General features: G+C 44.2%; 1 protein-coding gene across 1 annotated transcript in view; it reads right to left on the bottom strand.

The window, feature by feature from the left end:
- Positions 1-13,991: 13,991 nt before the first annotated feature.
- Positions 13,992-17,456, bottom strand: part of Slc9a9 (solute carrier family 9 member A9) — a 537,107-nt gene continuing 533,642 nt past the window's right edge. Inside the window, exons 15-16 of the mRNA XM_076867799.2 lie at positions 15,673-15,778; positions 13,992-14,437 (exon numbers count right to left, since the gene is read on the bottom strand). Of these exons, the coding sequence (XP_076723914.1) occupies positions 14,210-14,437; positions 15,673-15,778 (334 nt within the window). The 3' untranslated portion in view covers positions 13,992-14,209. The remainder of the gene's footprint in view (positions 14,438-15,672; positions 15,779-17,456) is intronic.

Genomic DNA, 17,456 nt, shown 5'->3' with positions numbered 1-17,456 from the left:
ATTCATTTATTTTTGGTTCCAGGGATTGAACTCAGGGGTGGTCAAACGCTGAGCCACATCTTTGGCCCTTTTTATTTTTCATTTTGAGATAGAGTCTTGCTGAGTTGCTTACGGCCCCGCTAAGTTGCTGAGGCTGGCTTTGAACTTGAGATCCTCCTGCCTCAGCCTCCCCAGCTGCTGGGATTATCGGCATGTGCTGTTGCACCCAACCTGAGGGTTTAGAATTAGAATAAAAATGTTAGCACCGTCCTTTTCACCTTGTAGTTACTTTTTAACTAATGTGATCCTCATTGCCCTAGAAAACATGACTACACCTCTGCTGGCCAGAGCTTAAGTTCCACCCTTTCTCTGTACTGTCCTCCCTAGTTTTGAAATGGTATACAGCCCATCCCAACGACTGGTTCCTTCAACACTATGACATCTCTCCTTCTGGGAATCTTCCTGGAATCCAGAGGTCCTCCATGTTGGTTGCACGTTGGAATCCCCTCGGATGCTTTTAAAAAATCCCGAGGTTGACATCACACTCCAGACCGATTAAGTTGGAATCTCTGGGGCTGGGGCCCAGGCATCAGTGTTTTTAAAACTTTCTAGTTGGGCCCAATGGACACCAGGGTGGAGAACCAGGACCATGATACTTTTCCTATTAGGGCTCCTCTTCAGCCTAACTTGGCTATGAGTACAGAAGAGAAGAACATTTTTACTTTATTTCTATGCCCAGATTGGGAGCTCCTGAAGGCAGGGCAGTTTTCCCCCCTCTGTGTCCCCATGTCATCCAGCACCTGGCCTCCTGCACTTGCACAGTTTTTCCCTCAACCATTCGCTACCTGTGGGGACCTGGGCCACCCCATCAGGCGGGTGTGGGTGCTGCTGTTTTCACTGCCGCCATCAACCCCATTTCTGTTTTCAGAATGAGGGGAAGAGGAAATTAGACATGGGTTAAGACCAGGGAAGCCAAAGCTCTGGTTTTTTAGGGCTTTTATTATTAAACAAAGGATTCTGTTAGTAAAAGTGTGCCTAATGGTATAGATGTCTACTGACTTCTTTTGGCACATCCAGGAACTCGTTACTGGAATTATCTATTGCTACATAATAAATTACCCCTAAATCTAGTGGCTTAAAACACAGCAGAGAATTTTTATTATTCCACACACTTTTTGTGGATCAGGAATCCCGGGGTTGTTTAACAGGGTGGCTCTGGCTCAGCATCTCCCATGAAGTCTCAGTCAAGCTGTCACCTGAGACTGTCAACTTCTGAGGATCCACGTCCATGGTGGCTCGCCCACATGGCTGATGGGTTGGTGCTGGACATTGGTCTGAGGCCTCAATTCCCTGTGGTCACATGAACTTCAGGTGGACATGGCTGCTTCAGTACTTTTACAACAGGACCACTGACTTCCCCCAGAGTGAAGAACCAAGAGAGGTGAGAGAGAAATGGAAATGATTTGTAACTATGAACCACTATCTCCACAGCACTCTGTTGGCTACCCAGGTTAATTTGGAAGGAGACAACACAAAGGATTTCATTTTTGATCTCTGCAGGAGCTGTCAATTTAAAGTTCCTGCTCAAGTCTCCACAGGACAGGCATGTGACACAGGTTGACCAACCAGTAACTCTGCCCTGGGGTGAATATGACTGGGGGCAGAGGTGAGCATGTGACCTAGGCTGGCCAATCATTTTATTCCTAGGATTTTAGTAAAGCCATTGAGAGAAGCTACGCTCATGGTTTGGGGGTTACTGGTTATAAGGATGAGGCAAGCCCAGAGGTGCTGATGGGTCTCTTTGCCATTGTACTGGGCCTCCTGAGAATGAGGTTAAGGTGGAGGGGAGCAGAGAGGGCAGAGAAAGGCGGCATCTTGATGGCCCGGTTTGGGCCTTTAGCTGTACCAAAGCCAACTTCTGGACTAGTTATACTCGAGAAGACTTCTCTTCTTCAGCTAGATTGGTATGGCTTTCAGCAGTTTAGGACCAAGAGAGATTTGACTAACCCAGGGCCTGGCATCCTGGGACCTTCATTTCATTCTGGGCCACTGTCCTTTGCTGTGTATATAACCATTCTCCAGTCTCTGGTCTGACCACCATAAACCTCATACAGCTGGGTTGTATCTGCCTGGTTCCCTGTCCAATGCTGGTACTTACTGCATATTAACACTGCATATTGACACTGTTTTAGTCAGCTTTTTTTGATCCAATGTTTAAAATCCCTGACAAGAACAAATTTAGGAGGAAAAGTTTATTTGGGGCTCCCAGTTTCAGAGGTTGCGGTCCACAGACAACTGGCTCCATTCTTTGGGGCTTGAGGTGAGGAAGAACCTCATGGCAGAAGTGTATGGGGGAGGGAAGCAGCTCAAGATGTCATACCAGGGAACAGAGAGAGCTCCGCTCAACAGAGAATGTATACCCCAAAGGCACACCCCCAGGGCCCACCTCCTCCAGCCACACCCTGTCTGCCTACAGTTACTACCCAGTTAATCCCCATCAGGATTAATTCACGGAGTGGGTTAAGGCTGTCACACCCAATGATTTCACCTCTGAAAGTTCTTACGTTATCTCATACATGAGCTTTAAGGGGACTCCTAAGGTCTCAACCCTAACAGACACACTGTGCTAATTTATCTGGCAGCCTGGCATAGTTGGGGAAAACCGTGGTCCTTGTAGTCCTACTGTTGGTTCAGAACTCCCTTCCTCTATTTACCAACTATAAGACTGTAGGCCACAGACTTACCATCTATCCCCTGGGTCCATGTACATAAAGCCAGGCTTACCCCGTGATGTTTCCAGGGTAGCTGTGAGAATACCATGAGATCTTATGTATGGAAAAGTAAGCCCATCTCAAAAGATCCACTAATAATTGCTTCCTTTTCCACCTTTTGCCATCTTTCCACTTTTTTTATCCCTGAAGAGAGAGTGTCAGGTACAACGGAACTCCACCTGGCCCAGGTTTAATTCGATTCCGTTCTGTTCAATCAACATGTCTTGATGCTTGCCATCTGCTAGTTGGAGAGTGGGCAAAGGGGTTGCAGTGAGGGTGAATCGGTCACTTCTGCTGCCTGTCGACCAAGCATGGGCTTGGTGAGTTTCACAGGAGGCTTTTATATGTGTATAAGGCTGTATTATGGAGTAGGGGGCATTTGAGTCTGATCCTTGCATTAGGCCCTTGCTCACGTGCTCTCCTCCCTCTGAGCAGCACCCAGTGGGGAGGTGGGGGTCTGGAGGAGGAGGCTCCTGTGTGGAGAAGCTGTCCTCTGCAGTACTGCAGTCAGATGTCCTGGGTACTCCTCTCCCTCCAGCTGGCTCATTGGAGCTCCCGTCTCCTCCCTGCTCATTGCTAAACTAATCAATCTGTGTGATGAGGTGAGGGACTGGACCGTCCTGTCTCTGGATTAATGTACTTTCTGAATCCTATTATTGCTCCCTCTGTCCCATCTTTATTTACCCTGTTAATGATGCTGACATTGGCAATTCCTATCCTTGATTATCAGAGGTACATTAATAAATGTTTGTTGAACAGAATGAATGACAGGTTGATGGAAAATATTTGAGAGGCATATGAACCTTCTATATTAAATAGGTAAACAACTTGTACCCCAGAACTGCCCCCGCACCTAGCCTAACAGCTGCCCTGCCATGAATAATGGATGTACTTGAACACTTCTTCCTTAGTCCTACAAGTACTTCAAGATCTTGCTTCAGGGCCATCTGTATCAGCATCAGTTGCCCTTGAACTGTGCTACAGAGAAGGGTGGGAGACGGGGGTCACCACCATGAATGAATCAGGATGTAGTATGGAAACGTGTTTTTAACGAAACAAATCCCTGAATTATTTCTTTAGAGAACACACTTGGATTCATCAAATAATCTACTGGCTTCATTTGTTTTTGTGAAAACTGTTCTTCCAGGCTTTGTCTTTTGATTCTAGTCTGGTGGGGAAGGAGGGAGAGAAAGAGTAAGGTATTTGTTGTGAAGAGTTGGTGGTTTATGTGACTGTGAGGGCTGGTAAGTGGGAGACCTGTGGGAAGGCCCTCAGAAAGGAGGCTACACCTTGCTGGCATGAGCTGAAGATACTTTGTCCACAGATGGAATCTCTCCTTTCCTCCAGAAACCTCTGATCTGTTCTTGAGGTCTTTCAACCCATGGAATCAGGAACATTCAGCTTATCTAGCATAATCTTATTTAGTTAAAGTCAATTATTTATGAAAATTAATCATATGTACAAAATATATCTTCACAGCAACAATGAGGTTGGTCTTGAATTAAATAGTGGACACCAACAAGTAGCCGAATTGATGCATAAAAATGCCCACGAGTGTCCATGCTTGTCCACTTGGCACCCATCCGGGTCTTCTTAAGTCAGTTGGTCTACAAATGGGGACAACGACAGTCTTACTTCCTCCAAATGCTGCAATTATCTTGCATACCACAGAAAACACATCAATCCTTTCCCTAGGAGAGAATGCACAATTCTTAACATCGTTTTTTCTTCTTCTACTTTGATTTTCTATAACTTGTTACTTATAATGTAAAGTTAACTATTATGAATATATCTTACATCAGACAATAATGTCCTAGAGAAAAGAAAAAAAACTTTGTTGAATGTCTTTACAATATTTTATAACAAAGTAAGAAAATATTCGTAGTTTTTAAAGTCCTCATTTCTGTATATGGTCATGTTGTTGTAACTGGTATTTGCCAGTTACAGTTACATGTTATAATTACCACCTTCTACTACCCATTCCATAGTTCTTTTGCTATCAGCAAGCATGTTAGCTAACTGTGGTTCTTGAGCTTGAAGCGTATCCTAAAACTTCATTCCTGAAGGGTCTGGGCCGTTAGACATTTTCCCTGAATTGGATTGTGTAGTTCCTCATTGACTTTAATCACAGGACATGGTAGGTGCTGGGGACAGGAAGAAAAAGTTTGGACTATAGATTTCTAGGGTTAATACAAAGTGGTGCTACAGTCATTTCTGTCTCTTGATTCCTGGACCTGTTCATCCTAGCTAGGGGGGAAACAGCACCATATATTAGATGCTGATTCAGAGCATCTGCAGCCTCCTAGGGGATATTGCCTTAGCCCAGCAAGCTTTTGCCACCTAGCCAGCACTATCCTGAGTTGTTCTATCAAGCTAGCAACTTCAGGAGGATGGGGAGCTTGTTAAGACCAGTGAATTCCATGAGCACAGACCACTCTACTTCATTTGCTGTGAAGTGAGTTTCTTGATAAGAAGCAATGAGGTGCTGGGTACCATGATGATGGAGAGGCATTCTGTAAGTTCATGGATGGTAGTTCTGGCAGAAACATTGCTTGCTGGGAAGGCAAACCAATGTCCACGTATCCATTCTGGAAAGAACAGATGCTGTCCTATCCATTATGGAAGTGATCCAACATCATCATCTGCAATCAGGTAGCTGGCTGATCACCTTGGTGAGTGGTGCCATATTGGTCTCTGATGCTGGTAGATTGAACACTTAGCAGTGGTTGTGGCAAGGTTGGACTTGGTAAGTGAAAGTCTATGTTGCTAAGCCCATGCATAACTTCCATGCCAGCCACCATGGCTACATGGTTCATGAGACCATTGAACAGACCAGTGACTGGAAAAAGAGGCTGACTGGTGTGCCCACAGTGGGTCATTCATTTGATTATTGGTGACACAAATATCTTCCTATTCTTTCACATTCAGGGAGGTCTACCCTCACACCCCCTTTTCAGACTGCCTTGTCTCCCATATTCCAGTCATGTTCTTCCTAACTCCTGACCATCCAGCCCAACCACTGGCAACAGCCCATGAATTAGGATACAGTCTTATTTTTGGCTTTTCTCCTTCCAAATAAAATTAACAACCAGGGACACTGCTCACTGTGAGGGGTTGCCTCATCTCTGCCCTTCAGAAATGTTCTGGAAAGGAACTGTGGTGCTGCAGTTTTCCACTTTTGAGTGGAGCCTGCAAATCATGCAGAACCATCTGTATACCAGGCCTGCCTCAGGCAACTGTTCATATGGTGTTCCCTGTGAGGCTTAGGCACAGGTTGGGAGAGAGAAGGTGAAATAGCAGCAGAGAGAACTTGGACTTTGGGGCCACATCCTCACATAAATTAGAATGTGTCTTCATGGTCTGCCTGATCTTTTAGATAGCACTTCTGCTTAATAATGAGGTGCTCCTGTGTGTACTCACCATTATGTCTTGTTGGGTTAGATAACACCCTTTTCATGATGGGCAGCTGAGGTCACCTAGCAACTTGGTGGTCTGTGGTTAAATGTCTCTACTAAGGCCCAGTACCAGCTATGAGCTGTTTCTTAATAGAGGAGTAGTTATCTGCAAAGGATGGCTGAAAATTTTCTCTGAAATCTTAAGGGTCCGTGCTGTGATTCACCTACAGGGATCTACCAGAGACTCCAAACAGGATCTCTATCTGCCATTTCTACCTCAAGCACCATTGGATCTACTGGATCATATGGTCCAAGTGTCAGAGAAGTTTGCACTGCATCTTGGATCTGTTCCAGAACCTTCTCTTGTCCTGGGTCCAACTGACACTAGCAGCTTTTCAGGTTATTTGGTGTATTCATTTCCCAGGGATATTGTAACCAAGTACTGTAAGCTGGGTGGCTTAAAACAATTGAAATTCATTCTCACAGTTCCAGAAATGTCTGAAATCAAGGCATCGGCTCCTTCTGGGGGCTTTGAGGGAAGACTATTCCATGACCCTTTCCTAGTTTTTATAGCATCCTTGGCATCCCATGGCTTATAGCTGCATCAGTGTCACGTGGCCTTCTGCCCTGTGCGTCTCTCTCTCCTCCTAAGGATAGCTGTCCTTAGAGCTAAGGCTCACTGTAATCCAGCACGACTCATCTTAACTTGATCACGTCTGCAAAGACTCTGTTTCCAAATAAAGTCACATTCTTTTGTCCCATATGTTTTTGGGAGGACAAAATTCCACCCTGGAAAATGAGTTGAAGTTGCAAATGAGGAATACGATTCCTGTAAAATCCAAGGCCAGTGCGTCTTGCTTGGTTGTGGACGGGGGTCAGATGCAACAGCTCATCCTTCATCTTAGAAGGGATATCTCAAGGTGCCCCACACCACGGGACCTGGTCACTTCCCTGAGGCTGAAGGTCTCTACATTTTTGTCAAATTTATTTCCAAAACTATGACAAGCAAGTGTCTGACCATTATGTCTGGAGTGATAGCTACTTCTTGATCACTAGGAACCCATGTCGTCAATGCAGTGAATCAGCAAGATGTCTGAGAGCAGGGAAAGGTGATCCAGGTCCCTGAAGACTAAGGGATGACTCAGGGCTGGGGAGATGACAAGCTACTGAAGTAGGACAGTGAAGTTGTGTTGCTGGCTTTGCCAGCTGAAAGCAAACAAGTCTGGTGTTTTTTCTAACAGGTATGAAGGAAAAAAACCATCTGCCACATCAATAGCTATATACCGGGTGCCGGGGAACTTGATCATCTGCTCCAGCTGACCGTCACAGCCGGGAGAGGTGGACAGGTGTGTAAGGCCACAGTGGAGGTCAACAGTTCTCTGCATCCTCTCCCCTGCTCCATGCAAATGCCAGGTCGCCTTGGATTCACAGGAAGGGATTCGCCAGGGGCTGTTTCCCAGGCTCATACTCTATCCAATCCCCGAATTTAGCACTTCTCAGTTCCCTGTCCCATGTCTTTTTTTCTTCTTCTTGTCAGTGGTTCTCTGCAGGGTAGGAATCAAAACCACCTATGATGTCTTTGGAAGAAAAATATGCCTGTCTTCCTAGAGATTAGGATATAGCTCTCTTGCAGGGAGCACATATCAAAATCTCCTGGCAGGAAAATGAGGAGGGCCGTATCATACTTGAAAAGCTCTTCAGTGAACCTGTGCTGCCATTTATCCTTCCAAATAAACATCCCCAGCCTGGACCTTTTACTCAAACATTTATCATCATCATCATCACCAACACCATCTTCACCATCATCATCACCATAATCACCATCATCATCATCATTATTATTTTTGGTGCTGAAGATTGAACCCAGGTCCTTCCACATGCGTGGCAAGAGCTCTAACACTGAGTTTCACTCCAGCCCCTCATTACACTTTAGATCATTCACTTGAGTAACACGTGGATGTTTCCCTTCTGTTCTCTATAGGAACCCCAGGCTCAATGTGCTCAGAGTTGAGTTCATTGGCTTTTCCAGAAACCTGCTCCTCTCCTCAATCCTCTCAGTGGTTGAATTCCTCAAACAGTCATCACCTGAGACTTAAATTTGGGGTTGTTCTGCTTCCCCTCTGGCCTCCATACCTTCATATCCAATCAGTTATCAACTTGGTCGATTCTGAAGCTCAGCTCGGACCTGACCCTCTTTGTGCTCCCTAACCCTGCCTTAGCTGTGTCTCTCTTCCTCTCTCTCCTGAGCTATTGAAGTAGCACCCTACGTGGGCTCTGTACTGCCTCTATCATTACTTGAATTGCACCATCTCCCCACAACCCATGAGATTATCTTCTGTGCATGAAATACCTCAAGAGCTCCCCATTCTCACAGGATCATAGCCCAGTCTCCTTTGTTTATTCTACATTTCCAGCTCTGCCTCTTATCCTCCCATTTCCCAGCCTCAAACACACAAGCAATCCATATGGTAACCATGCAAGATAACTTGTAGCCCCCTCCCTCCTGGCCCTCCCATCTTGTTCCCTTCCACTGGGCCACCTTGTAGCCTGCTAGTGACCCAGCCCCATCTCCTGCCCCCTGGGCCGGCACCACTCAGGTATGCCTGGGAAAACCCTTTCATCTTGCAAGACCTTATTCAAATTTAGCCTCTTCATTGGACCATTGACCAGGCACCTCTCCCCCATCTTGGAGTCACTCTCAGAATGGACCATGTTTTCTTATATGGCTCCTCCTTACTGAGATAGAATTCAACAATAGTACCCATGTTAATTTATTTACTTATATTTTTTCATATCTTTAAATTTATTTGAATAAACAGGACAATCATGTTTAGAGTTTCATTATAAAGGTTAACGAGAATGCAGATAAACCCAAAGGCTCTCTGGATCCGGTCTTCCTAATCCTGCCTGTTTTTGGTTATCAGTCTACTATCTATCATTCTAGACTGTTCTTCACTAATCATATAATTTGGAAATATTTCCATCTGAGTGCATGCATACAGACTCACCTCTATACAGGATAATTGCTACAGAGTATTTCCTGATTTGAGCATAGTTAACTCTTTGGCTTTATGGTGGATATTTTTTTTCCCTCAATATTTGGCCATAAAAATACTGCCACAATGAATATCACTTTGTATACTTCCTTATGCCTACATGCCAAGTATCTATTTTCTGCATAAATAGCTCACAGTGGCAATTCTGAATAGGAGGTATACATATATAATATAATATAATATATATATAATATAATATATATATAATTCTCCATAGTTTTTTGCTCAATTTTATATTCGGGAAACTTTTTTTTCCTTTTCTCAAGCATTAGCAGGAGTTCTTTGTATTTTCTGAAGAACAATACTTAGTCTAATACACGTACACGTACAAAAAGTATATGCATGTGTTTTTCTCCCAGTTTATTTCTTGTGTTAAAATTTGTTTTGTTGTTGGGCTGGGGTTGTGGCTCAGTGGTAGAACACTTGCCTCACATGTGTGAGGCACTGGGTTCGATTCTCAGCACTGCATATAAATAAGTGAATAAAATAAAAGTCCATCAACAACTAAAAAATATTTTTAAATATTTGTTTTTGTTGTGTCTTTTATCATAAGAAATTTCATATTTTTAAGCAGTCTAATTTATCATCATTTGTTTCTGTTTGTCCTTGTAGCCAGCCAAGCTTCTTTGCATATTTTAAGTTATTCACTTATTTTTTGATATCTTATAGTTTTGTTTTTTATTGTTTAGCTCTTTAAATTGCTTGGAAATTGGCTTTAACATATCCAAGGATATCATCTTATTTTCTTTTTCCAAATTAAAAGCATAATTATAAATTATGGTTAATTTATCCCCAATTTGAACAGAAATATCATTTTTTTTAAAAAAATTTTAGTTGTAGTTGGAAACAATATCTTTATTTATTTTTATGTGGTGCTGAGGATCAAACCTAGTGCCTCACATGTGCATGGTGGGTGCTCTACCACTGAGTTACAGCCCTAGCCCCAGAAATACCATTTTTTTATGAACCAAATTTCTAAATGTATTCATGGTTCTTTTTCTATACCTAGTGTTAGATTTTCTTGATCTATTTTTTCTGGGACAATACCATACTGTTTTAGTCACTATTGCTTTATCATATGCTTTGATATCTAATAAGAGATTCTTTTTTAAAGTTGTCTTCAACTAGATATTTGATAGTGGAACTGAGTCACAGTTCACATTGAATTTCAAGACCTTTTACAGAGTTTGCATTCATGCACCTTAAATGATGTTAATAAGGAAAACCAGAAGCTATTGAGCTTCTTTGTATTCTCAAGGCCTCAAAAAACTTGTGATGAAATTTATCAACTTCTCTGTCTTATGCTCCATCTTCTGTAACTCAGTTCTTGGAAGGAGTTATTTTGCAGGAATCACTATTTAATTTGGTCTTGAAGAAATAATGTATGTACAGTGTACACAGCTCAAAAGGGACAAAAGTGAAAGGTCACATCCCCTCCCAGTTGTTAAGGTGGGACCATTCTACTGCTTCTTCTTTAGCCTGCCGGGATGGAGGCACAGAACACACTCTGTTCTGCACCTTGTTGTTCTTATTTAACAATTGATCTCGCAAATCATTCCATATCAGCTCATATGATGCAGCTGTGCCAGGATGTACTTAACCAGGATGGCAATTTAATTGTTTTAATTACTATTTCCATAGGTATAATTTCTCACATATCTAGCATAAAAGTTCTGTATATGAAATTGTTGACTTAAAGGGTATTTAAATTTTCAACTTTTGATTTATATTGTTAAAATTGCTAAGAAATTTTAGAAACTCTATGATGAATCAAGGCCCTGATGGCCCTTGCCCCCAGACTTCAGACTAGCTCAGTTAATGCCCAAGTATCACGGGGAACACCATAGAGGATTTAGCTGGGAACTTGCCAGGGAGTGGAACTCTTGTGTGTGTGTTTGTGTGTATGTGTGTGTGTGCATGTGTGTATGTGTGTATTTGCATGTGTGTGAGTGTGTGTGTGCATAAGCACACCCCTGAATGTGCCTGTAATGCACATGGCAAGAAGTTCAAGTCAGTTAATTAATTAGTCCTGTTTAAAGCTCTAATAATGTTAGTGGTTTGAATAAAACTCCTTTGCCTTTATTATTCATTAGAAACTGGCAGTAAATAATAGGTTTGAATTTCACAGTCCTGAGACTGCGGATCAAAGTACAGAGCATTGCTTGAGATCACAAATGGTTATCTTTCATAACAGGAGCATGACAGGGATTTGGTTCTATGAATTGCTAAGTGGGACACCAGCCTCTCCAGGGTCTAGGACAGAGAGGAAGGCGGCTGGTAACCACCTCCTGAGACTGGAACGCCATCTTCCGCACTGGGTGAGGCACCATCAGAGGCAGGGCATCGCCTCTGCTGGGCTCAGCCTGGACGCACTGTGCCCACTCCTAGCAGTGATTCATGTCTTTCAATTGGAAAGAGACTTGTTTCTACGCAGGAGGGGCTTCGTCTGGGAAGCAGAGGCCTGATTTGGTTTCCCTCTTTGAGCTGGTTTTAGACTGGGCACCCTCCTCTCCATTCCTCAGTGTGTCTGTCCCACCTCTCCATTTGTGTCCTCACCAATGTTTGACTTTTCTAGGGGAATCGTCTCTTTCCTTGTTGTGTCTTTCTGCACTGGAAGCAAAGCAAACACTAAGCCCTCTTCACTTCCTTCAAATGATGGGGGCAGAAATAAGATAAGCCCTTACCTCTTTCTTTCTTCCCTTCCTTAGCATCTCTTCCCCCTATTTTTGTAGCTCTTCCTACATTCTGGTTGTCCCCTGGGGGAAAAGAAGACGTCCTGCCATTCTGCTCGACTCAGTGTTGCTTCTCTGGGACGTAGTCCCAGCCCAACACTGCTTTCTTTATTCCTTCAGTGGCTTCTTCCAGCCCCTCTGACTGTCATACGCCCCAGGACCCTTGCATCTCCTTTAGGTTTGCTTTCAGAACCTGCTTTACCTAGCACTCTGGGTACAAAAGAGAAGCTTAGCACTGCCAATTAGCCTGGACAGAGAAGATGCGTTTAAATAAAGCATGAGGCTGGGTGTGGTGGCACATGTCTACAATTGCATCGGCTCAGGAGGTTGAGGCAAAAGGATCATGATTTCAAAGTCAGCCTCAACAACTTAGCAAGCCCCTGAACAACTTAGTGAGACCCTGTCTCAAAATAAAAAATAAAAAGGGTTGGAGGTATAGCTCAGTGGTTAAGCGCTCCTGGGTTCAATCCCCAGTATTGGAAGGCACTAAGATCTCCCCTGCCCTATTTTGAGGTATCTTATGTCTTCAAAGGCACAGGTCATGCAGCTGAATTAAAAGCCATTGTGGGGGCCGGGGTTGTGGCTCAGTGGTAGAGCACTTGCCTAGTATGTGTGAGGCATTGGGTTTGATCCCTGGTACCACATAAAAAGGAAACAAATAAAATAAAGGTATTGTGTCCATCTACAAATCAATCTATCTATTTATAAACACAAAGCTATTGTGTTGGTCTCCAGAACACAGGCCATCAGCCATGCCTTGTAAGGGGTGGGGGGAGGTTGAGTCCTGGTGCCTTACAAGGTCCTGGAAAATTAAAAAACAAAAACAACATTAGGCAACACAGTGGTCATTTACAATAAAAATTTATTAGGATGAAGTCAAATTAGAAAACTCCATGCTGCCCCACTTGCCCTATTTACCTGGAATGTCAAGAATATACTTAGTGGAGTATAAATCAATTTGCGCCTCAGATTCTACTATTTGGAAAGCCAAAAAAAAAAAAAAATTAAAAAATCCATGTGCATAGCGGTGTACCTGACACCAGCACGAGTAACGTTTAAGGCTTGGCCAACGGTCAGCAAAGCGTACGTTAGTTATAAGCTTTGAGCCTGAGGAAGATATCACCCCCGTCCCCCCGCCCCCCTCCCGAAAAGCAGACCCATCATATAGCCAGGATGCCTGAGTTGGGAGCCTGCTCTTTGGAGTCTAATATTGACATCTGTATTTCAAGAGAAACGAGCTTTGAGGTATCTTATGGCTTCAAAGGCACAGGTCATGCAGCTGAATTTAAAGCTATTGTGTTGGTCTCTGGAACACGGGCCATCAGCCATTCTTTGTAAGGCAGGTCCTGGTGCCTTGTCCTGATCCTTGGTATGATCCACATGTCATCAGCCTGCTGTCATCAGTTGCTGCCCCCTGGTTGCTCACAGCTGTGAACTTGAGGGCAGGTTGGGGCTCCTGCACAGCTTCCCGCCCGGTGGAGAGCAACCCTATCACCCAGCATACAGAAGGGACCCACCACCACACAGCCAAGATGTGGTTCAAATACAAGCGAGGAATGAAGGCCTGTTCTTCAGGCGAAGCATGAGTATTTGGAAGAGAGATCAGCCTGGGGTCTTACCATGCTGGAAACTGACCCTGCATTTGGCATCACCATCCCCAGCAGTAAGCCACCAGCTTCAAAAGGATGTCAAGAAGAATAGTCAGTCGGTCCCCAATGCCCCGTGGGTTCTTTGAGGCCACCAACAGTGGGTGTTGAACACATATGACCCCGGGGTCATTTAGAACAAGTGGGTGTCAAGTCCTAAAAATACAAAACTTACCACTTAATGAACAACTGGACATTCCCTTTGGCTTAGGCACAAAGTGTTTACTTTCAGAAGCTCTTTTTCTTATTTTTAAACTCTTCCCCGTGAAGGAAATAACATTGGAAATCCAAGTGCAGGTCCCAGACAGCTGCCTGTGGAGCAGCGGCACCCTACAGACCCAGCACCCCTATCTCACCACCCTGACCCAGCAGGACTCCCACCTCCCTGCCCCCATCCCACCCAACCCACGAATAAACACGGCTGTGTCACAGAACTAAGTTCAGATGCATCATACAGAGGGCTGATAAGACTTCTCAGTTTTGGAGGTGCCAGAAGATACGCCTGGCAAGGTTTTGATTCTCTCCAATTTATGCTCTTCATGTGTTTTGCAGCTTCTGCCTTCTCTGTCTGGCTCCTTTTCGTCAGTCACCCCAGCCTTACAAGTGATTATATCTGCGCTCCTCATGCCATTAATTCATTTGGGATTGGCCTGGAGTCTGCTCAAGCTTGAGTTCATAGCCTCCCAGGCCGAGGTCTCCCTCATAAATGTTTTCCTTGCTTGGTGTCTGGGGCGAAGCTTTCTGGTCCAGGCCTGGCCTTGCAGGAGGATGGCAGGACGAGGGGCTTTGCTCTTGGTAATTCATGGCCAGTTCATCCTGGTTCACGATGCATTCTGCATCGTCCTCCTTGAGCTCTTCCTGGTTTTGGAAAGACAATGAGAGAGACAGGTCACTTCACGAGGAAGGCAGAAACCAGTCCACAAGAGCAGGACCATAGATGCTTACTTTCCCTTTTCCGAACTGCCCTGGCTTGCCAAAGCAGGTTTCTGCCATGGGTGTGGCTCAGCATTTCCCTGAGTCAGCACTGAAAACTTGGCTGTAAACATAGCCCAAGCCCAAGCAGAGAGTTGTTAGACAACCCAGGCCAATTAAGCACCACCTTGGTGCTCAAGGGAGGGAAAATGGAATTCAGACTTTCCTCATTGGCACCCAATGACATGGGGAGGAATTAGGAGTTGTTGGCACAAGCTAACCTGTGACCTCAGAGTAGGAAAGGTGTCTCATGTTGGTTTTTAAATGCTCCTGATTATCCTGAAGTTCTCAAAACACAAGTTCGGTTATACTTTACCTTCAAAGGTTCTCCGCTCTGCAGGGTTTTGGGGATGAGGGTCACAAGACTAGACATGATCAGAAGTCACCACAGTGGAATGTCACAAACTAACAATAATCTTCTTCATACAGAGATTCCCATGTAACCGAAGAGTTTCGGCTTCCACTGGGTTCTGGAAGGCCACACTAAATTACTTATAGAGTGAGTGATGGTTAGAACCCCTGACCTTGCCCAGGGGTTCCCAGTTTGAACTGGCACCAGGTGGAGAGCCTGTTAAAACACAGATCACTGGGCTCCCAGCTCCAAGATTCTGAGATGATGCCTGAGAATGTTCATTTAGCAAGTTCTAAGTTATGCTGAGGCTGCTGGTCTGGAACATCTTGCAGATGTAGTTTTCTGTATTTATAAGGGGTGGCCAGCTGGACAACCTCTAAGGGTACTTCCAACTCCAAGGCTCTGCTCTGACACTCTGATTTGCTGGTAATGATTCTAATTGCTTCTCAGCAATTTTTTATTCCACTCCCTTGAGCTATAAAGCACGGGCCTAATAATCAAAAGCTCAGAACGCAGCAGTTTGTGAGGACACATTACCTCTTTTACATTTTCCAAGTTCATTTTATGGTTAAAAATATTGGTAACAATAAAAAATTGCATTTTTTAAAAGAAGAATAAGCCAACATCAGCAACAACTGAAAAGAGAAGAGAAATGCTTTTTTGGAGCAGTGAATTTAAAAAATGTTGCCTGCTCAAGCCGGCGAGGAACAGCTGAGGTTTCTGGGCTCATCAGTATTCACGAAGCTTGTCCACGAGAATCATTACTCACCCCATAGGCCTGGGGACTGGTGAGCAGCCTGGAAATTGGACCGCACCATTCAGGTAAGGTTGTGGTCAGTGGAGGGCCAGAGTGGGTTAAAACTGGTTTCAGGTATCTGAGAGGCCTGTTAAGGAACACTGGTCAAAAGGGAGTTAGGGTTTCGTTTCTCACGCAGCACAAACCTCTGCATGCTACCAACGAGACATTTATGTTCACCTTTAAATCTCCTACACCCTCATTCAGGAAGCAATTTGGCCTGCAAAAATTGCTGTTTATAATCTTTGCTCCGCATGCTTTTCCAGCTCTCCTGATAGCCTTTCATCATGGAGAAATGGTAAATGGTCCACGCTGGGTTGGAGTGAGGTGCAGATATTTCTCTTCCCTCCCCCACTTCATGTCTCATCTGCTTAGAGGAATCATTCTTAAGAATTACCTTAAACAATAGCATGAAAGATGGTGTTTTCTTAAAACCGCATGCACAGGGCTTAAACCACCAGTCATTTTCACAAAGAAGCGAGAGGTATTTCATAAAATGTTCAGTTATTTCAGAGCTGGGTAGTGAACAGAGATTGTTTTCCAAGGTACTTTATTTTCACCATTTCAACACAGTCACTTTATCCTTCGTACATCAATGCGTTTCTATACAAAATTATGTAAATAAGCCGGTGCCAGGTTTATCCTATTGTCTAGCACCTGTCTTTCTCATCTCTTCATCCTAAAATGCTCAAACTAGTTAAAAGAAAAACCTGCTCATCTGAAGCCACTGTGTTTCCCTCCAATCTATCAATAATGAAATCCCCAGAGGCTGCCTCAGGTTGCCTTATTATTATTTTTTTTCGTTCAAAGAAAAGTAGTGGAATTATTTCACCATTCCATCAGAAATGACTTTTAAGCTTTATATTATTTCCTCTACTGGAGAATATTTCACCTCATCAACTTTCCAAAAAGCTGTAATAAAAAGGGAAAGGGAAAAATGGAAAGCGGTTAACATTGGCTGGCTTGTGAAGATCCGCTTCACCCCAGGCGCTCAGGGTGCGAGCACATCTTGGAGATGACTACAGGAGATGACTCTACAGGAGCCTGTCCATAGCTGTAGGGAGCCACTTTGTCATCCCTGTGATGCCCTGAGCACGTGGGCACCGAGGGAGGATGCAGCCCAGAGGGGACCTGGAATCCAGTTGCCTCTGGTTACCAATCATTTGGCACCACGGCAGCAGCGAGACAGGGGACACCCATGCACACAGCCTGGTTGCAAGAAGAGCACAATGACCGCATAGATGACTCAGAGAGTTTGCAGATCCGACCAAAATGGAAAATTTGACTCTTGCTTTCAGACAGGCAGCTGTTGAGCCCAGAGAGGACCAAGGAAAGAAAATTAAAGTTCAGAGACTGACATTTGCTCTAACATCTTGGAACTACACCTACAAATCTTAAAAGCCCATGATGATCTTCCATTAATTTTCATTAGAGTGTTATTTCCTTCATTTTATGGATGAAGGAATGGAGGCCTAGAGGTGTTATGATTTTAAATAATCCAAAGACGCCCTTTGCTACTTTGAATCCACCTTCATCACCCAGAGAAGAAGATAATTTATTTATCAGGACAGAATCGTGTGGCCAGCTGGGTTCTCTACAGAGTCAAGCTTACGAGGCTCAGCCTGCTGGTGATCCACAGCCCCTCACAGGCTGGGGCACGTGAGGACGCGCCATCTTGTTAGGGTTTACAGAGGGCCCAGGTCAATGAGAATGTCTTTTAGGAAGGTGAGGAAGACAAGATATATGTACAACTGAAG

This window comes from Callospermophilus lateralis, chromosome 10 (assembly GCF_048772815.1).
Source record: "Callospermophilus lateralis isolate mCalLat2 chromosome 10, mCalLat2.hap1, whole genome shotgun sequence".
NCBI lineage: Eukaryota > Metazoa > Chordata > Mammalia > Rodentia > Sciuridae > Callospermophilus > Callospermophilus lateralis.
This window is presented reverse-complemented; position numbering and strand designations above follow the sequence as displayed.